The 25,745-nt window shown below is 38.3% G+C and overlaps 2 protein-coding genes across 5 annotated transcripts in view; one reads left to right on the top strand and one right to left on the bottom strand.

The window, feature by feature from the left end:
• The window catches only part of arhgef10lb (Rho guanine nucleotide exchange factor (GEF) 10-like b), a 47,262-nt gene extending 34,402 nt beyond the window's left edge, over positions 1–12,860 (bottom strand). For 2 of the 3 annotated variants that reach the window (XM_066671624.1, XM_066671625.1), the window contains exons 1-6: positions 12,614–12,860; positions 8,033–8,098; positions 4,382–4,705; positions 4,236–4,263; positions 3,832–3,905; positions 333–461 (exon numbers count right to left, since the gene is read on the bottom strand). In XM_066671624.1, the coding sequence (XP_066527721.1) occupies positions 333–461; positions 3,832–3,905; positions 4,236–4,263; positions 4,382–4,705; positions 8,033–8,069 (592 nt within the window). In that variant the 5' untranslated portion in view covers positions 8,070–8,098; positions 12,614–12,860. The remainder of the gene's footprint in view (positions 1–332; positions 462–3,831; positions 3,906–4,235; positions 4,264–4,381; positions 4,706–8,032; positions 8,099–12,613) is intronic. The other variant, XM_066671627.1, reaches the window with a different exon arrangement.
• A 2,930-nt stretch (positions 12,861–15,790) lies between these two features.
• On the top strand, positions 15,791–25,264 carry rcc2 (regulator of chromosome condensation 2). 2 transcript variants are annotated; one of them, XM_066672086.1, is made up of 13 exons: positions 15,791–16,207; positions 17,661–17,878; positions 17,973–18,066; positions 19,145–19,288; positions 19,597–19,728; positions 19,804–19,892; positions 20,627–20,741; positions 20,854–21,020; positions 21,217–21,397; positions 21,490–21,595; positions 21,727–21,799; positions 23,335–23,412; positions 23,892–25,264. In XM_066672086.1, the coding sequence occupies exons 2-13, from the start codon at positions 17,675–17,677 to the stop codon at positions 23,994–23,996; spliced, it is 1,488 nt and encodes a 495-aa protein (XP_066528183.1). In that variant the 5' UTR covers positions 15,791–16,207; positions 17,661–17,674; the 3' UTR covers positions 23,997–25,264. The 2 variants fall into 2 exon arrangements, with proteins under 2 accessions (XP_066528183.1, XP_066528184.1); XM_066672087.1 differs by lacking the exon at positions 15,791–16,207 and adding an exon at positions 16,367–16,599.
• Positions 25,265–25,745: the final 481 nt, after the last annotated feature.

Here is a 25,745-nt window from a genome sequence, read left to right as displayed (position 1 = left end):
TGTTTAGTTTTGTAGCATTCTGGTCTGTTTACTTTTATGCGGTTAGCATTCTCCTGAATTCAGAGTCAGATCCAGATTAAGTAATCCAAAACAGCAAAGACTAGTCAATATTAAGCCCCTATGGAGCAGGAATAGAGCAATATTCTCGTTTTGGTTCATGCTTTTCAATGTTTGGAGGTCTCTTTGCTGTGTAAACAACTCAAGATGATGTTCCTCTGCAATGAACAAAAAGAGACCCTTGTTTTTTTGTTTTTTTTTACAGGCAAAAAACAAAAAACTTCAATTTGATCAGATGTGAACAAACTTTTGCACCAAAAGAGCTAATCACTGACCTACTCCAGGAGAGGGGATGTTTTCACATGGGACGTCATCATAGATCACCTCCGCGCAAGGGGGCAGAGCTAAGCTCATGTCTGTGTTAGATGAGGGCACATTCTCCACAGTTTCATTAACTGGTTTTCCTGGAAAACAGGTAAGCTTACAGTGAGGATGAGGAAATCAGCTCCAGAATCAGTGTATTTCTTTCATATTTTCTCTTTTTTAGGTTTTAGAATTTTTTTTTTTTTTGGTGTAATTTCATTATTGTCAGTTCCACCTGACTACTGGGTCTCCCCCCAGTCACAGGATGCTAACAAGCTGGAAGAGTATAAGGTTAGCATATGCTTCCTTTGAGGCATGTGAAGCCTCGGTTACAAAATTCAACAGTTAAAGCGTTAATGGACATTTCACGCCTAAAGAAGGATACTAAATTCTCTCTTCTCTATGCTATTATGTTAGCTAAAAGACACCTGCATCAACTAAAAACATCCTGAATTATGGGGATTGGGATGACAACTTTTCAATGAGGGATAAAATTCAGGATTATATTTAAATTTTTTATATTCTCAGTAACAAAGGCTATGCATGTAATGGCACATAAAATGGGCTACAGCAACCTGCAGTCAGGTGAAAAGAGTTTGTATAAAAACATTGTATGAACAAAGATTCAAAAGGTAAATCACATCCCTCATAAATCCACTAAGCCCAAGAGTTGATCAGGTTTGATGTGTAGCTTACAGAGTACAATAGACTCACTAACAACACTATTCTTTAATGTCACTAGCAAATATAATACATTTTGCTTATTAAATTCTAAAAACAGAAAACTACTCAACAAGGAAGCAGCAACACAGGGCATTTAAGCAAGCTAAACTATTGAAAGTTTATATTCCAAAGGCCACAGAGGGATCTGCTCTATTTGTTTTACAGCTGGTGTCATGCTGAGCCTTAAGCCCTAATGGTATTGTCCAGAGCTGAACAGGATCTCAAAGACAAATATCTTCAAACTGATTGTGTGCACATATCTGAAGGTCAAATCTCGAGTTACAGTCTAGAATGTTAATAAATGCACAACGTGATGCAGTTTTGGTTGATAGGGGCAATAAATATATACACAATCAGTCTTATTAATAGACCTTATGAATGATGAATGAATACATCAGGGGGATAATTTTAAAGGTCAGAAAAGGTCAGATAATGGAACTGGCTAAATATTCACAAAGTTCAACACTATTTAACTTGAAATTAGGGGTGGAAATGCATTTATTCATTTATTGTATGTAACCGCTTATCTAGAACTGGTTCACAGCTGGTTCCACTACTCACAATCACTGGGTGCAAGGAAGAAACACACACTGGAGGGGGCACCATGTTTATTCGTTCATTCATTATCTGTAACCGCTTATCCAGTTCAGGGGCGCGGTGTGTCCAGAGCCTACCTGGAATCATTGGGCGCAAGGTGGGAATACACCCTGGAGGGGGCGCCAGTCCTTCACAGTGCAACACACACACTCACTCACACACTCACACCTACAGACACTTTAGAGTCGCCTACCAACGTGTGTTCTTGGACTGTGGGAGGAAACTGGAGCACCCGGAGGAAACCCACACGGACACGGGGAGAACACACCAAACTCCGACCCATTCGTCCCGGTGGGTCCGGAGCCTACCCAGAATCACTGAGCGCAAGGCAGGAACACACCCCAGGGGGATGCCAGTTCTTCACATGGCAGCACACACTCACACATTCACTCACACCTATGGACACATTTTGAGAAGCCAATTCACCTACCAACGTGTGTTTTTGGACTGCAAACACACCAGACTCCTCAAAGACAGTCAGCCGGAGCTGGATTTGAACCCAGAACCTCCAGGCCCATAGAGCTGTGTGACTGAGACTCTACCTGCTGCACCACCATGCTGCACCTTATTTATTTATTTATTTAACGATAGTAGAAATGTTCATATAGTAGTAGAATGTGAAAATTTCAATTTAAATAAAAAAATTAATAGAATTGTTTTGTCTGATAATAGCTTGAGGGTCAAAAATTAAGCACATATTGTTGAATACTGAATATTGTTATCAATTACTCACTTTTAACAATTAGTAACTTTTAAGAATTTTAGAATTTAGTTGCATTCCCACCATGTATTTTTGCACTTCTAATGTAAATGCAATTGTGGAGGTGCTGTGAGTAATAGAAGGTTTCTATTTAAAGTACATTTTGACTACAACATTGAGGATTGAAGCATTTTCTATGGGAAAATACAAAATAAAAGTCTACAACTCGCTGTAGCAGACATATACCTTTGTGTAGTCGCAGTGTGAGCTCTGAAACCACACTGAACCATTCCCGAGAGTGAGCAGGTGCTTGAGCTGAACACATACACATACACACACTTCATTGATCTCTCATGTTTTTGGCTGGTTATGGCTATAGGCCTAATTTGCTGCCAGATTAATAAAGCACCAAATCACCAAAGCATGGCATGCCAGTGTTTGCATGCATAATTGTTCAAATCTTAGATCAATCATCGCACAGTGATTCTCCAGTGCCACTAAAAAAAAAATCAAGTCACTAAGTGAGTGATTTAATGTGAAATGGTGCATTATAGAGAAACACACGGATCCAGATTTCTTTTCAGTGTTGACTGGAACAAAATACACAATGCTAACAGCACAAGTACAGTAACGTTTATATATTACCCAAAACAACAGTAAACTTATGTCCTCTTAGATTTTTTGCTAAATAAAAATATGCTAAATAGTTCTTAAGAAAACACATTTTTTTAATTAATGTAAAACAATGTTTTAGGTATCAGTCAGCATATTTGTAACTATTTCATTTGAGCTGTTAGGGGCATCAAATTTCACCACCACTGAGAACAATTCTAACTACGTACATCACATCAAGCCAATCTAAAAGTTTACTATCAAATAGCATGCCTATGAATAAAATACATTATTTGATCATCTATAGTATATCTATAGTAGTTAAGGTCATAATCTGTAACCATGGCCATATGTAATCTGAGTCTAAAAAATCCTATATTTTAAACAGCATAACCAGTGTTGCCAGGACAAAAATGCATCTGCACTGTGATTTAATGTAAAGCAGTCCTTTAATAATCCAACTATATTTTTCTTGAAAACACATGATCTCCTTATTATGAAGAGTTAAACTGAAGGGGAATTTTAAATGCAATCGTTACTTTCCAGTGAGGTCATGTGCCTTCTGGTTTTGATTAGTTGAAGTGAATGTTTTGATTCGAGTGAATTGTGTATCATCCAGTTTTTGTGATGGGAATGGAGGACTCCGGTAGTCACAGACCTGTAAGAGCAAACATCTGAACATTCTTCTTTATGATGGGTGTATAACAACATTCAGGTCTTGAATATAATCCTATTGATCACAGACACGGTGGTAGACATTGCCATTGGTTGGGAACTTTTTATCCCTTGACTACAGCCAGGCACTGTAAAACAACTTTTATAACAGGACAGAGCAATACCTTCATATATTGTGTTGCTCTTCCATGTGGTCTGGGCCTCCTCAGTGTTTCTATGCTCAGTAGAAACAGAACTCCTGAAACAATGACAATAGTGTCCATTGGTCAGACCAAAAAATATTTTTGTGTAATGTTTATTACTAAAAAGGACTATGTTAGTGTCCTAGCATAAAACGCAAAAATAAAATCAGTAACTTCATGGCAGGGCACAGTTATAACACTAAAAAAGTAAATAATAAGCCAATATGACTCGTTTCTTTTGTAACCACTGGTCATTATCACCATATAATCACATTGTCTGCATGAGAGTCATGTCTTGTGAACTGGGTTCATGTGTCTCATTAAGTCACATTAAGCATTTTAAAATTTTTGAAAAGTTCAAAAAGTCTATTTTACAGCAGACTTACCCATCAGGAGACTGTCTGGCTACCATATCTGGATTAAAAATATAGGACATCAAGGACATCCAGATTACACACTGTATATCAACAAGTTGCCAGAATATTTTTAATCTAAAAAAATTCATGACACAGAAAATCAGGCAACAGCTCACCTGGGCTTGTTACATGTGGTGGAATGGTTTGGTCCTCCTGACCAGCTGAGGCCCCTCCACTTATTTCCTGACAATGGCTGGCTGAGACACGCTTCATTGCTTGACTGTAAAGTGCATTTGTCAGGATGAGACCCCTGGGATCCTGCAAGGGCCCAGCTCCAGCAGGGGAAACTCCTAAATCCTGATTTCCACCTGATTTTCTAGCTGCACCATTCTCTTCATCTTCACTATCGTCAAACTGAAACTTCTCACCCACTTCTTCATCATCGTCATCTTCCTCTTCTTCTTGCTGGGGTGTCTGATTCACTCCGGTGGGAATCGACTCTGAAAACAAGCAATGCATTTAGATATTTGACTGAGCAAAGAGGTGGCAGTAGGGTGTACCTTTCTGACCTCATGATTTGATTTGATTTGATTTTGAAACTCTGAAATTATGCTTCAGGTGAATCTAACCTTTGTGTGTGGATTAATGCAATCTCATTCTATCTTCCATGTTTATTTTTTTCAGGTGAAAATCCTTTCATGGTACTAGGTTGTAACTCATTCAATATCTTAGGCTTTAGGTTAAACTTCTCCACAATCTTCCCAATCAATTTATTTATTTACACAGATAATAATAACAATATATTTTAGAGAATTTACACAGCCTGAGAATTTTGGCTAAAAAAAAAACATCCATTTTTGAATGACTATTATTAAAATATTTAATAATCTTCCAATAATCATGTCCAAAGGCTATTTTAAATCATCATCTCATTGTTTCAGTACCCCTAGTTGGCATTCAACCTGGTATTTGTGTTATCTGAATTATTTTACATTCATTTTTCAAGACAAAGAAAAAAAGTCTTGCATTCAATACAGAAACCCTTTTGAATGTGCAACATTCAAAGCCATTTACATCCAGAAAATTGCACCTTAAAATTAAGCCCCTAGTTGCCAGGCAACAAACTGTCTAATGAAACTACACAACACTGGCTCTGTAAATCCTTACCCAGCATATAACAGAGAGCAAAAAATTGTTTGCGCAAACTACTGTTCGAGAACTGAGGGCATTTCATCCCACAGTTACTGTGGGTTGCCTTCAGTTCACAACAAATGTCATAGTTCCAAACCCAAGACCAAGGATGATTATGACCTACTGGCTCAAAATAACACACACACACACACACACACACACACACACACACACACACAAACTCACGAAAACAATCAGCAACTTCTTTTCAGGAGAAAAATATATAAAACAATATACACTGCACCATTTTAATGAGCTTGCCAAGGATAGCACTTATGTCTTGAAACAGAGACAATGACTTGTACTACAGTACATACAAGAGGTATATGTGAGTTTACAGCATAATTCTACAGACAAAAAGCAGGCTTTTGTATGAGTCATGCAGGGTGTAGGTTGGAACAAGCAAACAAGCTGTAAAACGTTTGCAGAGTCCAGCCCATGGGTCACAGTAATGCACTGGATTCCAGCCATCTTCATCATAATACTAAAGCACAGAGGACTCAATGTTTTGTGTTCTGATACACTGAAACCATAGTTACATGAAAAGATGAATAAAACCAAAATTATGCTTAAATCCAAATGCTTTCAGAATTTAGAGGACAGTGCACAAGTCAAAGACCACGTTTCACTGATATCACTCTGTACTTTTCAAAAATAAACAGAAATAAATTTGCTTACTGAATAATTAATAGACACTATTTACTTCTTCACCATTGTAAAGTTTGTAAAGCTTTCATGTTGGTAGTTTTACTAAGCATTTTACCTCAGAAACGCATACCAATGGCTTATCACTTTATACAGTAATACTTTTTACTACATACCAAGACAAAACAAGAAACAGAGGATTACTGTTTATGCACAGAAGCTATAAGAGACCAGGTTAAAGAAGGGGGATTACACAAACTGGCCATATGGCCTGCTGACTGCACATACAAATGAATGCCCATGGTATATGCATTTATTTGGTGTTACAGAATTTTAGATGAAGATCTCATCTAGTTAAACTTTAACTGCATTACTAGTCTAACCTTAGTGGGCTAAGTTATAACATGGAACTACAAAATGTTTAAAAGTTATATCTAAATAAAATGAGGCCATTACCTTGCCTTTTGTCCTCATCTGCTTCATTCCAGCAAAAGTAGGAAAATCTCTTTGAACTTGCCAAGTGAATTTTTGGTGACACTAGAAATTTCAGCGACTGAGTCATACAAGCGGTCTCCATGACTGTTTAGAGGATGCGTGTCAGAACCAGGTGGCATATGGTAGAGATTCAGGATCCTTCTGACACAGCATATGGTTGACTAGCCTTTCAAAAACAAATGCACTCTAACACTTTCCCAAACCCTCTGGAGATTAATACAGTCACACTGCACTGCCCCAAGCAAAATAACTAGAGGTCTTGCTAAACAGCCTGGCAAAACACAATGAAGCCCACAAAATCATGCTGTAATCCTGATCCTACAGAAACAACTGCAAACAGGTTCAAATCCTCCTTCTCCAACTGCCTAAGGTTTTAATAAGGGGCTGACATGCTGTAAAGTATTAAAGCACTATACTATAGTTGAACCAAATATAAAATGTTCATCTTTTTTCATTATCCCAAAGGAAATGTATGCGTCTAACAAAGCTTGCTTCTTTGGTTTTGTGCTGCAGTTATAAAGCTAGCTAAGTGAAAATTTCTAACCACCATTTTAGCTTCATGAAACACATCCCCCACTTAATCTCCTTTAATCATAATACATTTGTCTCAACATTGAGTTATTAAATAATTATACACTTGTTAGTGAGACTAATATGCAGGGCAATGTAATACAAAGTAGTCCTCAAAGAAGAGGCATGTTTTCTGTATTTTATTTTATTCTTTTCCAGACTTATATTTAATCATTTTCAACATCACACATAAAAATTCAGAAGATACCTATGGGTTTACAAGCTGTTCTAGAGATAAAATGCCTATATTTTCATTCACTCATTCATTATCTGTTCGGGGATCGCGGTGTGTCTGAAGCCTACCTGGAATCATTCGGCGCAAGGCAGGAATACACCCTGGAGGGGGCACCAGTCCTTTACAGGGCAACACACACACACACTTTTGAGTTACTAATCCACCTACCAACATGTGTTTTTAGACCGTGGGAGGAAACTGGAACACCCGGAGGAAACCCACGCCGACACGAGAAGAACACACCAAACTCCTCACAGACAGTCACCCGGAGTGGGACTTGAACCCACAACCTCCAGGTTCCTGGAGCTGTGTGACTGCGACATTACCTGCCGCGCCACCGTGCTACCCTGGCTATATGTGTGTTCTACAAATTCAACCCCTACCCTTTCATAACCACTGATAGAAATCTAAGTTCCTCTATGATTAATCATTTCATAAAAACTGAATACCGTTTATATACCAATTAATTTACATACTGCACTTGACATAGTTTGGCAAGTGTGTGGTGTGTGGCTTGACTAGATTTTCTCCATTAGCCTCCAATGTGAATCAAAAGGAGCATTAACAACCAAACCTCAGATAAACAAACTTGTCTTAGCAGATCAATTACACTGTGTGTACATTGTGTAATTACATTTTTTGTAAAACCACTCCCTTTTATAGGTTTAGGCAAGTAAATGTTTGCATTCACCTGTAGGCTGTGGGGCAAGGAACTGTGGGGATGCCATGGGCTCAACCTGTAGTCACATCTGCCTTCCTGTAAACAAGAGCAGTCTTATGATTCAGAAAGTCTGACACAGTGTGATTTCTTACATAACAGTCTCTAAACTGAAGCATATTCCATATGGCCACACAAAAGACACTGAGTGGTCGGTACTGCCTTCAGTTCAGTTGTCCACTTGGACTACCACTCTATACCAACGACATTCCTCAGGCAAGACTCCTGACACTACATTCGTCCACATCTGCAAAACTGTAAGCTGCTTTGTACAAGAGCATCTGCCAATTCCTATGAGTGTAAATGTTAAAAGGCAACTGCAGGTAGGCTGGCCTCCTCTGACCTGAAGGGCATTACTAATCTATGGTGATTTCATATCCATATGTATAAAGAAAAAAGGTGATAAATGTATTTTTACATAGAGGAGGCAACAAAAGAGGAGGTCTCTGTCTGCCAGTGGCTGTGCTGTGTGATCCTGTGAAATTCCACAGCTGTACATGGCAGATCGAGGCTTGTCTTTAACTGACTGGGTCCTCCCACATTCGTTGAGGTAGGAAACTGTGAGCAAAAAACAGGCCAGCTCAGCCCAGAGGAATGATCATAGCCTAAACACTAGTTATGGCTTCACAAAGGCTACCTAGCTCAAATATTTCAAGTTGTTCCAAGCAAACCAACATGGCTCTGAGTCTCTTCAGTTCAATATTCCATCTCAACCAAGGGACCTTGATACTCAGTGTCTGTTGGAGCTTCAATTAAATTAATAATTCAACAGTTTGGTATAGGGAAGAGACAAATAAAAAGGGCAAAGACACATAGACAAATGTAGCCTTAAAGTCAGTTATCACAATTTGAATCAAAAAACATGTTTTTTTTTAATTCTGAGGATGTTTCAAAATTGGCCTAATGTGTTTACAAAGCCCTGGTGTCAATAAACTGCTAAAAAAAAAAAATCCGGTATGGGCTCTCTGCTCACGAATGTCTCCAAATTCAGAAGACAGCCAACTGCATGACAGTAAACACGGATTAACCCAACCCTAAAAACGAAACAACTTAAATTAAAATGAATTTCTGTGGTAATTCAAAGAGTAAATATAAATTGACTGGCGCCAGAGTTCAGTTCTTGACATTACTGAATATATTGGAGCTGTGTTGTGACCAGCTGGAAATACAACTACCTTCTGCATTGTTTAGCTGATAAATTAAGCCAGTATTGTTTATCAGCATCATCTTGCCAATAAAATTTGTTAAAATGTTGCAAAAATGTCAAAGAACTATTTTGTTTATTTCAATTTACTACAGAATTTAATATAGAACAATACATTTCAAAATTACTACAAAATCTGTTGATACTATCAAAGCTCCTCCAAATCAAAATCAGGAAGCAAATCTGTATGGCCCTAATATGTATGGCCAGAGAACAGGAGTTGGATTGTTAAGGCCTAACAGCACAAAAGGGCCAGGCAAAACCCCTCCATCTCTGTATTATACTGACAGAGACATCAGCTCCTAGTGCTATTGGCTGCCACTGGGAAACACAAATACAAAGTTAGTCTTTAATGAAGATTCATTTTGTATGAAAAAAAATTGAACAGAAGCCAAGCTCATTTTAATGGAAGTTTCTTTAGACAGCATTGAATTTTTTTCAGTCCAATTCAGAATTTGCAATTCACTTTTAAGAGCCAACTGTGAGTGAAAAGTGGGTTCTTCAAAGAGTTCTGTGTCAGTTAAGAGAGGTGAAGTGTGTAAGAAAAGTGAGACTGTTTCAAATGGCCATCGTCATGGAGCTCCAGCCTTTCTTTGACATAAATAACTGAGCCATTGCCTTGGCCACAGGCACAAAGCGTAAAACATCTGCACCTCCACACACATTATCCCCACATGCCGACTTCCTCTCTCTCCAGCACTTTCTCTTTCACCTTTGGGCTTCAAAACACTTTGTAACGTGCACCAAAATGTTGCAGATCAAGCCGGACCAGACCTACATTTAAAAAAAAACAGATAAAATCTACAATAAGCCACCATGATGTCACAACAATATACACCAGAATTATTTGTGGTGGAGTGGAACTGTAAATTGTTAGTTTTACTTAGGCTGCCTACAGCAAAACATTAATATTAGAGACCTAAATGTAAGAGTACTCATTTTGAAAGTATTCTCTGATTAATGTTATAACTGTATAAGCATACAACGGCATCACCATCTAATAGCAATATATTTGGAAATGAGTGTATACATTTACACACTTCAGCCATAGCAATAAAATTTCTTTTTTCTATAATTATTGTTCATTTTATCAGCTACACTGACCATATAGGTCCATTTTGTAGTTCTGCATAATTTGTTAGCCCCCTTTCACCAAGGTCCTCTATGTACAGAACCACCACAGAGCAGGTGTTGTTTGGCTGGTGGATCTTTTTCACTGCCATTGATGTAATGGTGGACTGAAAAAATCCAGCTAACAGCGCCTTGTGGGACGTTTCCTGTGAAAGACTAAAGGATGACTAACACAAACTGCAGAAACATATGAGATACTGTCTCTGACATTACATCTACAAGGTGAACCAATGAGGCATGTGGGTGCTTTTTGAAATCAGTTCTATAGCTTTAAAGTGTTCCACTGTTGTCAGAGTATATTTTGTAATACTACACGGGCACTACAGGTGTCTATCTGGCATCTTTTGAATAATAAAGGCTAAGTTAACCCAGAATCACTCGAGGCAAAACTCGTACTCTTGGTTGAGAATGAATTATTATTTTGACGATTTTTGTTATGGCTGTGTATGCGTCCCTTGATAAAAAACCTCCGGTTCCTGACATCTGAGGTCCAGAGAAGCTGAGAATTTTGGAAACCTCTCTAGGACATTAACTTTTACATTTTCCTCATATTTTGGATCACCGTCATGTTGGAAAGGTCACACAGCAAACAGCCATGTGCATTGTCCAAGCAGATGCATTGTGATGTCCTTCCAGGATTTTTATTTTTTTATTTTTTTGCTGTATTCATTTTTCTTAAATCTTAACCATGCTTCCTGTGCCACTGCAGCTCACAAAACCTCAGAATAGAGTGATCCACCACTGTATTTCATAACAGAGATGGCATGTTTATCCTAAGAGAGACTGACTCTCTAAATAACTATTCTGGTGGCCATAAAGTTCTTGGCTATGTCTTTCTAAGTTTCTCAATATGTTGTTTATTATATATCAAGACTTTTTTCTGTTGTTCTATTGAAAGTAGGTCCCCTGTGTTCTTCCCGTGCCTGCGTGGGTTTCCTCCAAGTGCTCTGGGTGCCGCCAACAACCCAAAAACAAACGTTTGTAGGTGGAGTGGCTACTCAAAAGTGTCCATAAGTGTGAGTGTGTGAATGAATGCGAGTGTGTGTCACCCTGCAAAGAACTGGTGCCCCCTCTGTGTTCCCACCTTGCGCCCAGTGATTCCGGATAAGATTCAGACCCACTGAGACCCTGAACTGGATAAGCAGTTAAAGGTAATGAACTAATGAATTACCTTCTTATTAAACACACCAAAATACAAATCGACAGTTTTCCAGAAAGATTGATTAGAGTTTGAAAATTTGTCTGTTGCTGTCCCTGAAATCAGTCTGTCTTATTGCATTTAATTCCGCAATCACAGAGCCAATGCATTTTCAAATTTTCAAATGCTGCCAGTTTTCAAATCTTGCTGTAAGATTTTCATGATTTATGCTGATGAACTGGCTTCTATCATGGATCATCAGACTGTTATTATAATGTATTATTGTTTTGAGTTTTGGCAATGAAATGCTGAACAAATGCTTTTTGCTTCCTATTTTAGATTTCATCTTGATAAGAAATTTTACTTAAAAAAAAAACTAAGGCAGAGCCATAAGAAATGACAGATTACAATCTTAACCTTGAAGGTCTTCTAAACTTGCCTGAGTGTGCAATAACAGCTTGGGAAAGTTTGTTTAAACTTAAGACTCTTGTTTTACTCAGACAAGAACTTTTTGTTTATAAAATATAGGTGTGCCAGTACCCTTGGTTTACTTTCTGGTAGAACACTGCATACTTTTAATTTAAAGACCTTTTTAATATAGTGTGTGAAAACATAGTACAATGCAAAATTCAGAAATTATTCCTCACAGATTTTATGTCTTTTATTAGCATAGATATATACTGGTGGTATATCATGTTAGAGATTAAAAACTTTGCTCTGACGTGTTTTAAAGCTCAAATTAAATTACAGTTAAGCTAGAACTGTAATCATCACTGTATGGAACACAAAATGGCACAAGTTGAACATTAACTGTTTAGTGGGGTTGTTTGCCTTTTATGGAGAGAGTGAACTCATGTAATGATGATACTAGCTCTACTATTTTCATGCTTGTGACTAACCATCTGTTTAACATGTAAAATAAACATCTATTGCTTCGTATTCGTCAAAGCCCCCTGAGGGTTCCAAGCTTTGTTGCATTGTGAAAATGGAGCAAAGAGAATGAACTCACACTCACTCACTCACTCACATATATATATATATATATATATACACACACACTCACACACACTCGGAATCTTACCTTTTGTTACAAGAAGAGATTCACAAGGCTGTATCTTTATCTTTTTAGTTTTTAAACACTAAACTCCAGAAATCCAGAAGTATACCCCTTCTAAGGTACAAGTTGCTAGAAAAACTCCATTGTCATCAGCTCCATCTTTGCGCAGTGCAGTGAATACCCTCAAAGCCCCTGGAATCAAGAGATGTCCACCATTGTTTGCGATTCCACAAGGCCCTTACTCCAATGCCCCTTCACGAGAGCTGTCACATTCGCTCGTAGGAATAAGAGACGCTTCCCTTCTATTCTTTCTAGTATCCCTCCCTTTTTTGCTTCTTTTGCCTCCTCCCTCCCCCAGCAGCACATCAATAGAACACAACCCTCCCTTAGCATGCAAAAAGCACCCAAAGCTCTCTCAGCCAATAGAAGGCGTGCAACCTCGGATTCCAGCCAATCACAGCCTATACCCGGTTTGAGAATTCAAGGTTGGGTTAAAGAGCTGTGGGGGGTAGCTATGAGAAAACGCAGTGCCAGATATGAAAAAAAGGGAGTGTCCATTTCAGCTAACTAATATTAATTCTCTGAATATTAGGGAAAACACATATAAAGCCTTGTTTGGTTAGTGTTTTTTGTTTGTTTTTTTTAAATTGTGTTTTGTTGTGTGTAGTTTTGTTTTCAGAAGAGACCAAAAGCAGCACAACTAATTCCAGTTCCGCTTTGTTATAAATATAAGTGCAGAGGTGAAGGCAGTTAACTCCAGACCAAAAGATGAGGTTACCATTAAGCTAATTACTTATATACATAATATGGGTAAGGGATATATTGCAAAGCAGCTTACAAGCACAATATACAAGGCTAAAACAGGAGTCTCATTCTGTAGTGGTAAATCAGCATGTGTCATCAAAAAAATAATAATAATAATAAAAAAAAATAATAATAAAAAAAAAAATAAGCTCCACTTTAGGCCTCAACAGGAAAACAATATATTTGAGTATATTACATCTGTTATAAGAAATGTTTAGAAATGATCATGAAGCCCTTACGGTCAATCTTTATACAGAATTTGTTCATTTTGATGAGGAGGATTTCTGAATATTGCCTGGAGGTAAATGCATGTGGTTAATCATATTTAATCTTTTTGTTTCAAAATTGTAAAATATTTCTGGCTAAATATTATTTGTACCATGACCCTGAACTGTATAAGCAGTTACAGATAATGAATTAATTATTCATTCATTCATTCATTATCTGTAACCGCTTATCCAGTTCAGGGTCTCGGTATGAATGAATTAATTAATATTATTTACATCAAAATGCTGTAGTAAAGCATTTATAAATGCCATTGATCTTGTCTGCTTTCAAATTTGCAATCACTTCATACTGATGAGGTTTGTGGTTGATCCGAAGCATGCCCTGAATCACTGGGAGCAAAGGCACACCCTGGACAGGGGGTCAGTCCATCACACTCATGGCACATTCACCTATTATTTTTTATAACATGTGATATACTTTTGCTATCATCAAACTCTTCACATCAATTCATTTTGTATATGATTTATGCTAAGGTCAAACTTGCATGACACTGCACAAGGGCAAATATGCTGTAATGGAGTACAGATATGCTTTCACTTTCCTGATATCTCATGACTTTTTATTATCTGTAATCAGGGGCATATCTGGCCTCACATTTTATTGTATATTATGTGGTATCAGCAGCTGTTTTGTGTTTGTTGTTGTAAGTTTGTTTGTTTATTTGTTTTTTGTCAGCTTCTGAAGTCATTGAATAGCTGTGTTGAATGCAGAAAGCTTGGAAAGCTTGTAAATTTCGTTAACTTCTATTTATTCCACCTGTAAGCCCTTAGGAATAAGAGTGGTGTAAACTGTTCATTTCTCATAGAATAAGAATCTTGTATTGAACCAGAAGCCAACTTCAGCCTCAAGCACCAGCCTTCAAACTCCTCAACATCCAATGACTGGGCAGAACAAAACACACATGTGAATAAACACACAATTCATGTTGGCCATTGAAATTTCCTTTTATTATTACTTGCTGGCAAATGGAGAACTACTGGAATGGACTATCACTGCACTCTGTCTGCTATTTTAGTACACTATGTTGACATCTATGTACAATGTTTGCATCTCTTTTCCCCTTCAACCATATAATTATAGCATACTGCACATTATCTCATCTCCCATAATGTGTACTGTTACTGGTCAGCTAATATTTATTGTCTATTGTTATTGTCTTGCATTATTGTTCCTTGATTTGTTCAGAAGGAAGCTATAAATTGGCATCAGATTTAATGATTGCTCACCCCTACCTTTCCGATGCTGGTGGCACTATGTGTGACTGAGGGAACCTAACCGATGTGTGGAATTTTTGACAATTATTAATCGGGTTGAGTGGAAGTCAGTGTAAAAAGATTTTATTCCAAATAATATTGGAGCATTTCAAATGGTCCATTCATCATGAATTTTTCACACATGAAGGACAACTGCTGTGTGCAAATGATGTAGTGAACTAAAAATCGACAAAATTTGAGATACATGTTTGTTTGTGGACTGTGATATTTAAAAATAATATTTAATTATAAATGATCAAGGATAGCACTGCAGATGTGATTGTAGAGACTGCAGCAGCATAACATCCAATGTGTGTGTGTGTGGGTGGGTGGGGGTCTCCCATTTCTGCCACTTCTAGTCCGCTACTTGAATGGCATAGTTGTTGGGATTGAAATTATAGACTTACTCACAGATAATGATGTAATATTTACCCATAAATGTGACTAGCAACTGCTACTTTGCTTGGCCACTGTTTCACTGGCAGGTGCCATGACCTTACAACTACAACTGACTACAGCCACCACTGACCTATTATAGCCACAACACTAACTACAGCCACCACAATCCAATTTCAATTACTGTCTGAATACAGAGGCCAATGTCCACTACTGTTAGATGGCAGCTGCCACTGTTCATCTACAGCAGGGGTGCCCAACTCCAGTCCTGGAGGGCCGGTATCCAGCAAAGTTTGGTGATTGCTTTGCTAAAACACACCCCTTAAACCTGGCAATTAACAGATGAGTTGACTCAGGTGTGTGAGAGCAGAGGTATAACCAAAATTTGCTGGATACCGGCCCCTGATCCACAGCTTCCAAAGTTCAGCTGGCAGCCATCACTGTGCAGCTACTACCACTATTGTCCAACTGATATTTAACACTCTGTGATGGTCAGTGTCCTACTATCATACGGTCAAAAGCTGCTTTTTCCTGCTGCCGGCTCTCATTTAGAGACTGAAGCCAAACAATGGATATCTGCATAATGTTCATTTGAGACTGATGAGGAATTCTCGGAATATGCGTTTCTCCACATCACTAGAGGGCAGCAGACTTCTCCATAAGGGCACGATGAAGGCTGTCCTGTGCTCACTTGTTTCAAATCCCATGTGTTTCTGTTTTGTGGACTGGACGCCTTGAAAGTTCAATGGACTCAACTAAGAATATGGTTTATAGCTAGTTAACGAACAAAGAAAGAAAATCAGTGGAGAAGCAGCACAGACCACACTTTTGGACGGGACATTGAACCAGTTCTTCTTTCATTCTTTGATTTATAAAGGTAACGAAAACTCAATTATTTCTCCGTAAGGACCTTAAAGATAAAGTTTTAGATAAAGTGATATTTAGTGCAGGAGAGGGGCGCTCCGTGTCCCAGGCTCGGTACGGTCAGACCGGAGCGGTGTGTGTGTGTGTTATGAGAGAGGGAGAGGGAGCCCCACGTGGTTTGATCGCAGAGACTCTGCAGATTCTTTTGTTCCAAATCAATCAAAAAAAACGAGGAAGACGGACAGACATGAGCGGAGTATCTGAATCAGGAAACACGGCGTTTCTCAGATAGTGTTTTAATAAGTATAAATAAACCATACCAACCAATAGCAACTTTAAGAAACACCCATAAACCCCCGGCTCGAAAATATCCAGGTTTAAGAGAAGAGGGAAAAGTTTTGACTGGTACGTTTATTCGTTGTTTGTGACCGTGGCTTTGTTGGATGCAAATGCAGAGCTTTGCTAACGCGGCTATTCTCGCCTTTATTATTTTACGTGGTTTTTGCCCAATTTATTTCGCCGGTTTGTTTTATTGTCGATGAGAAGTTATTTTGAATGAGCGGCGCCTGTCTTTAAACGGTATTAAATGTATATGTTTAACACTGACCGCTAATTGTTTAGTTAGCCTTTAGTCCGATGTGCTCTGCTAGCGGCGCTAGTTTTGCTAACAGCCGCATATCGCTACAACAAAGAAACAAGCGGAGATCAGCCACAGACCGTGACGCTCAACACTCGGAGAATTATCATTTTATATCTAACACTTCACTTAACACTAGTCAGCAACGAATATCACATCTCTGAAGTAGCTTCGCCAACTCTCCTTAGCTCGAGTTTGTTAACATAAGCGGAAGCCCGTTAAATGTACATTCGAGACAATGTAACGAAGCTGAAGTTGAATATTATTTGAGATTTTCTTAGTCCACTTTCCCATTCCACTTTAAATGGTTCTGAAATTACTTTTGGATCTGTCCGTTTAAGGTGTAATGGAAATTCGAATTACGAAAACTGTTTAAGAACTTCTGCTTTGTCAACAATATCCCATACAATTCGTGTTCACACGCTTTCCCTAGGTATAAAAATAAATGAACCACCAAAACAAATTACTATGTAATGTTTCTTCATGAAGTTGGGTCAAATATGTAATGATAAGATTGTCGAGTCGTGTACAAAAACAAAATAACAATTTTAAATGACTTGTTTTGGTTAAAATATTCCCTATAGCAAAACTTCAATATATATAAAGTGGAATATAAACATTTTGCACGTCATATGTTTTTGCTCTGTTTATTTCCCAATAGTTTAAATTAAGCTACACATTAAAGTGTTTAAAAATATGTTCTCTGTGAAGGATGTATGCAGAGGCTATTTCCAAACGGTTTGCATGAAATATGTTCATAACGTCTAGCCCTTGTTTTCTTATTACAGATTTGTACATTTGTAGAATCTTATCATTTATATTGTTTTAGATTGTTCCACTACAATGCCACGCAAGAAGGTGACAGATGTCTCTGGGAATGGTGGACTGAAGAGAAAAAGGGCAAGTGGTAAAAAGAAAGAAAGGGAGTTCAGCAGTGACGATGAGTTTGAAGAGTATGAGCAAGAAAATTCAAAGAAACCAGGGAAGCAAGCCACTAAACCCGGCCTCCAGCCTGTAACTGTGTCAGATGATGTAAAGGAAAAGATTGTAAGTCTGCCTGACCTTGTACATGAACCCTGCTTCAGGTTCATCAAGAACCCCTTGGTTAAATGAATTGACTCTCTTCCTTTTACTCTCATAGAAACTCGAATTGCCTAAGGGCAAAGGGCAGCTGCTCATTTTTGGAGCCACCAACTGGGACCTGATTGGCAGAAAAGAAGTGCCAAAACAGCAAGGTATGAGCCCTAATGTGCTGACTGATTGGTTACCTGTCTAGTATTTTACACATTCATTTTTTTTTTTTTTAACATTAATCATATTTGTCGGATTTTATAAACATGTTTACTGAATATTTCAAATATGTTATGAAATGAAGGAATAAAATCATAATATATTTTCAATAATATTCAGTGACATTCAGTGATATATTTAAATAATTTTTTCCTCAAAAATGTGGGATATTTTCTCATTACTAACACTTAGAAGCTTCATATCATGATTTCTGTTGTAAATTTTATTATTAAGCCCCCTCCAGGATGTGTTCCCACCTTGTGCTCAGTGATTCGGAGTGAGCTCCGGACTCACCGTGACCCTGAATTGGATAAGCAGTTTCAGACAATGAATGAATGTACTTTATTAATAAATTAATTTAAACACCTGGTTTGGTGAGGATATTTACCAAAAAGTACGTAACCTATTTTTGAATCTAAATTTAGAATGTTTGTCTTTGTTTGAACAGAACAGAATTTGTATAAGCAAGTGTACTCTTTTGTCCAGTACAGATGTACTTAAAGCTTATGTCATTTTAGATATGAAACTATCAATCTTCCAGATTGCTTTCCTTGAAAATAAACAAAATGTTAATCTTTGATCAGGTGAGGCAGGTTTCATATAGTATTAAATTGAAAAAAATTGTTTGCGCTTTGCATGGGTTTTTTACATTAGAAGACCTTCTAGTTCATAATGAATAAGTAACTACTGTATAGGTTGTCAAGTGAAGTTCAAGCAGAAAACAGTCATGTTTTTGTTAGTGGCCTCTGGCTTTAGTTGGTGTTGTAACAGCTGTGCAGCGTGTAGATTGTGGTCCAGTGGGATTGATGAGGAATTGATCTTGGCTTCGCTGACTGTAGTGCATCAAGACAACACATTCCAGTAAAGAGCCCAGTGTGAACTAGGAATTATAAATGATTTTATGGTTTTATGGTTTTATTCCTTCAATACCTAGTCATAATTTTGTTTTGAATCAACATGGCACAAAATAAAATGATAGACCAGTGTCAGTCATTAAAAAGTGAACCTGTTTTGTCTGTGTAGCTGCGTACAGGAATTTAGGGCAGAATCTGTGGGGTCCTCATCGCTATGGCTGTCTCAATGACGTGCAGGTCAACAGTGTGGTGTCTGGACCATGTGCTGCTCACAGCCTGCTTATCACCACAGAGGGCAAACTCTGGAGCTGGGGTAAGCCTTCTATCACAAAGCATTCCCAAACTTTCATTTTGTTTGTTATATCTGTCCAGAGGCACGGTAAAGAAGGAAAGTGGAATTTGTGGTATAGGCTTAATGACATGACATTGTCATTAAGCCTGCCATTTTAACATGTGTTTTTTTTTTTTTTTCCTTTCCTGTCATTTTCCTTGTGCTTAACTGGCATTTTTGAAGCTTTCATTCCACAGTTGCACTTTCTATGCATTTACCAGTATCCCTGACATGTGGGTAAATATTTCTTTGCTTGAACAAAATGAGTAATTGTGTTGCTTTTCTCTTAGGACGCAATGAGAAGGGACAACTAGGACATGGAGACACTAAGCGATTGGATGCCCCGAAACTGGTGGAGGGTTTGGGAGATGAAGTAATAGTGGCTGCTGCCTGTGGGCGGAACCACACGCTTGCTTTAACAGGTAGGTTCTTAACAGATGATACAATATAGTACAGTGCTTTTGGGATTTTGTATCCTTATTTGTGTTTTTCTGTAGAAAATGGTGTTGTCTACTCTTTTGGAGAGAACAAACTTGGACAACTTGGCCAAGGTACTCAGACAGATGCTGTCCTACTCCCAGCTGCGGTAAGCTTCTTCCGTTTACCAAATTATTAATTGGCTTTGGTCTGCTTATCTTTGAAATTTCATGAGATTTTTCAGTTATTTAGGTAGTAGCTGTATGGAAATTTTCAAATAAACTGTAACATTATGACCTCAACCTTGCTTCAACACTCACTGGTCATTCTATGGTATAATGTGGGGGTGGATCTCTCTCTGTGGTGGCTCATGTGCAGTGACACTGAAGTAATGGTGGTTTTTTGATGTGTGTTATGCTGGTATGAGTGGATCAACCAACCACAGCAGTGCTGCAGGAGTTATTAAACACTGTCCATTCTGTTAGACGCACCTACCTCGTTGGCTTTGTAGATGTAATGTCGGAGACGTTTTGGTTGGTGGATTATTTTCTGTCTAGCAGTGACACTGAGGGCTTTAAAAAGTCCGGTAGCACTGTTGTGTCTGATCCACTCATACCAACGCAGCACACACTCACCACCACCTCCATGTCAGTGTCACTGCAGCTCTGAGAATGATCCACCACCCAAAATATATCTGCTCTGTGGTGGTCCTGACCAATGAAGAACAGTGTGAAAGGGGACAAACAAAATATAGAGCAACAATCTGTAACTCTAGAGCTACAAAGTGCTCCTGTGCACAGTGAGTGTAGAAACAAGGAGGCAGTCATAATGTTATGGCTGATTGGTTTACGTTCTGTGACACCACAGATGTGCCTGATGTACTAATTTTTCTTCTTCTTTCAGGTTATGTACAATGGACAGCCAATAGTTAAAGTGGCTTGTGGTGCCGAGTTTAGTATGGTAGTGGATTGTAAGGGTAATCTCTACTCATTTGGGTGTCCAGAATACGGCCAGCTAGGTAAGCTACTGTACTTTAAATGTGAATTAAAATGTATGCCATGCTTTTTAAGATAGAAGAAAAACCACCAGCCTAGATTCTAAGCATGTGTGTTTTTTTGCGCCTTTGACAGGACATAACTCTGATGGGAAGTTCATAGCTCGTGCTCAACGCATTGAGTTTGACTGCGAGCTTATCCCTAGACGAGTGGCCATTTTCATTGAGAAGACTAAGGACGGCCAGGTGCTACCTGTACCCAATGTTGTGGCCCGAGATGTTGCTTGTGGGGCCAATCACACAGTGAGTAGTCGGGCTGACTTTTCATCTGAAAGTGAAAGCTCTGTGTAATTATCCAAGTCTAAACATTGTCCTTGGTGTGTAATCACTAAAGCCATAGACATAAACAAGCTCCTAAACAAAACTGACTTAGAAATGAATTGAGGAACATTTTCACAGCAGATGTAACTGGTCACATTGTGGATTTGTCTGTCTGTAGTTGGTTCTGGATTCACAGAAGCGTGTGTTCTCCTGGGGTTTTGGGGGATATGGACGACTGGGGCACACAGAGCAAAAGGATGAAATGGTCCCTCGTTTGGTGAAACTTTTTGATTTTCCTGGCCGTGGAGCCGCCCAGATATACTGTGGATACCAGTGTTCCTTTGCAGTCAATGAAATGGGTAAAGAGGGTCTTTCTAAATCATTGAAAAAAATAATTTTTTATTTTTAAGTTTTATCTATTAGTATAAGATTTGCAATGTATGTTTCTCAGGGGGTCTATTTTTTTGGGGTGTGACTAATACATCCCGCGAGTCCACCATGTACCCAAAAGCTGTGCAAGACCTGTGTGGCTGGAAGATTCGTAGCCTGGCATGCGGGTGAGAATTCAGTCTCTTCTGAAAAGTTATCTGCTTATGTAGCATCATGTCAATCCAATGTCATTAATGCATTTAGTTTAAAAATACACTTCCTTCTTTAGTATGACAACTTGTCACCTTTGGTCTCTTAGGAAGAGCAGTATCATAATTGCTGCTGATGAGAGCACTATAAGCTGGGGACCTTCCCCAACATTTGGAGAGCTGGTATGTTGGGTTTAAAATTCAAATTCATATTCAGAATAATCCTTAGCACAATGGCCTAAATTAATACTTTGACAGGTAGAGATTCAAGTCTGTTTAATAAAGAAATGTTTAAGGGAAAATTCTGACAGTATTTTGTGTATTGTTTTTTTTCATATGCAGTTTTCTGTAGCACAGCATTGTTTCCCCTCTGCCATATCAATTTTGACAGTTCAGTTTCAGTGTTTTCACATTCTCATTCATCAGTTTGATCTTGCCACAACAAGCCGATACAACTTTTGAAATACCTGTGATGTCATGCAACCCTGACTAGCTAAGCCACTGATAAATGGGTTTGAATCCTACAGCCAAGCTATCATTAGATGAAATCATAACTCATAACATAAAACATTTCAGTCAAAGAATAGCAGAGATAAGTTCTTGTTCTTGGTCATATAGCTAGATTTGAGATACTGTGTATAAATTTTGTTTTTTTTTTTTTTCTTTTTTTTTTCCTTTTTGACACTCAAATGATGCATTCTGTGTTGTATTCAGCAATGAAAAGACCATTACTACAGCTCCGTGTGTGTACAGACACACAGAGTGGAACCTCTACTAACGAACTTTCCAAGATACGAACCGGGCCTTTGAATTTTTTTTTTTTTTTTTTGCCTCCACCAACGAACCACGACTCTAGAAACGAATCCGAGCCTCCGCCGAGCCGGCCACTGCAAATAGCCACTGACCCCAATAGGCGAGTCTCCCAGCGCGCCCAGACTTGAGTGAGCAGACTTTAAGATTAGCAAATTGTAGCTTTAGCGATTTAGCATTAGAGTAAATAGCAGACATCGAAATTAATGCTAAGTTAAGCCGTATCTACGCTTCGTCTCCCCACATTCACCCTCCTACTCTCCGTTATTCCTCCCGTCATACAGCCAGTGCCTGTGTTACTCCTCCAGCCAGTCGTCACATCTTCAAGGTAGCGATGTGTAACCACTTAACTTTTTTTATTCCTTTGATAATACAACTGTATTTCTTTTTTATTTTTAGTAATGCTACATTTTTTTTTTTTTTTTTTTTTTTACTAATTTGAGAGTGTTGTAAACATATATCAGTGCAAAAATGGTGACTTTCGGGGTCGGCTGGAACGCATTAATTGCTTTTCCATTATTTTAAATGGGGAAAATTGACTCAAGAAACGAACTTTTCCACTTACGAACCGGGTCACGGAACGGATCAAGTCCGTAGGTAGAGGTTCCACTGTTTATATATTTTATTTCAGCTTAGTGGCAGTAAAAGTAGCTATGTGCCTTTTTTATTGTCTAGTTACAGGAAAAAACAAACACATTTTAAGAATAATTTCTTTCACCTTTAACTATATACTGACCATAACCATCATAGTTAAACCAAAAATATGGCAACCCCTCGGTCTGAAGTGTCCCTTTAACACATTATGGATGATAATATGAAGAAGCAAATATTGAATAGTTAAAGACTACATATTTAAAAGTAGATTTAATCATGTTTAATCAAGAATAACATGTGTGTTATTTTTGTAGGGATATGGTGACAACAAACCCAAGTCTTCCACAACAGCTCAAGAGATAAAAACCCTTGATGGAGTGTATTCTGAACAGGTAGGAGATAAGTGGTGCTATTTAATAAATATAATGTATTTCTTCATGTTTGGCCTTGTGGAAGATTTGTCATACTAAAGCCACATGTACCCACTTTGAATGCTGAGTGAAGTCTGAGATATTAGTGCTCATTTTGATGGGTGTGGGTGGAGAGGGTTTTCGGCTGATCCCTAATCCCTCTTGATTTAGTATTACAACATCAATGAAAAATCTCAAATCATTCATATTATATAAAGTAGTGCCCTGTGTGGAAATAGGTTGAAAATGGTTACATCACCTTTCTTGTGCTGGCATAGAAACGTGGCAACTAATTGCATCATATATAACGTTTACGCTGAAGCTGGTCTTTCAGGCTACAACATTAACTTGGTGTTCCTTTCTTAACTTAGGTCTACATTAACAAATGCTGCATTCCACAGTACAAAGTACAACGCTGACAAAAATGAGGGATGGGTGAATTACATTTTGTGTTGTTTCAGGTGGTGATGGGTTATGCGCACTCGCTGGTAATAGCCCGTCAGGAGACAGACCAGGAAAAGGAGAGACTTAAGAAGCTGCCAGAATACAACCCTCGCACGCTCTGATTGGACACAAACCTTTCATCATTCTCAAGCTCTCCAGAGGCTTGTTTTTGATCCAGAATACCTCTGCTCACTAGATCATCATCTTTGTGGTCACAGTTTGTTTGGGATGGGATACTTGTAAAGACATCAGATTAAAAGACAACCTATAAAACCGAAATCAATTTGGACTGCAGTACAAAAGGTGCCAGAAATTACTGATCCTTTTGAGCTGGAAGTCCTCCACAATGGCTCAACTTGTGGCTTCATGAACCATTTTTAATACTACAGTGTCTCACAGCTGAGGGGAAACTTTGTGTGGTCCCCTCCAAGCACTTAAACTCCATTGGATTTCTGCTCTTCACTTCTACATTCCTAAATGGGGTTTCATCAAAGCATTCTAGTAATTTTTGTTATTGTTAATTTTATTTCTTGAAATTAGCTGGGAAGAACTGTTGTGGTCTGCTCTCCCAAACTATTGGTGCTAAATCATTTTGATGCAGACTGTCTTTTGGCTGGTAAACTAACTGATATCACTGAAAAGACCCACACTCCATTCTGTGCCTTTTTAAGTGATGTTATTCAGGCTGTGGATGCACATGTGGATAACTTCCCTCTCACTGTAATCTGGGACCATGGCAGTGTCTTTGTTTTCAGAGTATACCGTCATTTCTTGTAATGTTTTATGTAATGCGCCATGTTTTTGTGTTCACTTGTGCTTAAACTTTTGTCCCATGGTTTTCATTATAATAAACTACCTGTATTTAAGTCATTGCAATAAGTTGTAAGAATTGTCCAACTATAGGATTGTAGCAAGCAACATACTACATCTGGTTTTATTATGGGAGAATTTTTACAATTTGTGTAATGCCTGAAACACTTTTTCCAAAAACAAAAAAAAGGTATGTTAAAATGATTGGTTTGGCCAATTTGTTGTTTTGTTCTTGATAATGTTAAATAAAGGTTCATTTAAGTTGGTCATTGTAAGCCACACATTTTTTTGGGGGGGGGTATTGAGAATTTTAGCAGGTATCACACTGAAGAATATCTATATGGGGGATATTTTTTCATTATGAATCAGGGATGAGACAATAAATGGTTAACTGGTTATTATAATAAAACAGGCTAAACAAAACAGCTGAGATGGACCTGCATCACAGTGGCTGTTTTTTTTGTTTTAAATCAAAAGTTGTATACTTGCATTCATTCTCCTGTCTTCAAATTAGGATAAGTGTTTTAAACTTCATCTCAGGTATTTTTGCGCATGGAAATTGACACCTAATAAAACTTTTCAGACAACTATGTTTTGGTTCAGTCTTCATTAAGTGATTATCATGTGAACTTCGGCAGACGAGGGGGAGCCCCTATTAGCCATATCATTAAAATTGGTGTTTTTGCAACGTCCATTTCATCAGCTTCACTGACATAGCTCTACATTTGTATTTTTCACTTCATCTGTTTCTCTGCTTACATTTAGTTCCCTTTCACCCTCTTTCTCAATCAGGATCACTGCACAGCAGGTTTGGGTGGTGGATCATTCTCGTCACTGCAGTGACTGATATGATGGTGTGTTTTGCTGGTATGAGTAGAACAGACCCAACAGTGCTGCTGGAGTTAAGACAACTCGGTTTCTGTTAGTTTAAGAATACTCCATCAACCAGAAACATTCACCCAACAGTGTCCTGTGGGCAGCTTCCTCAGACAATTGATGGAAAGCTTGAGGATGACTCTCAAACAGACGAGCAACTGTCTGGATTAAGGTAGGTTTGCTTA

The sequence above is a fragment of the Hoplias malabaricus genome, chromosome 5, assembly GCF_029633855.1.
Source record: "Hoplias malabaricus isolate fHopMal1 chromosome 5, fHopMal1.hap1, whole genome shotgun sequence".
NCBI classification, from domain to species: Eukaryota; Metazoa; Chordata; class Actinopteri; order Characiformes; family Erythrinidae; genus Hoplias; species Hoplias malabaricus.
This window is presented reverse-complemented; position numbering and strand designations above follow the sequence as displayed.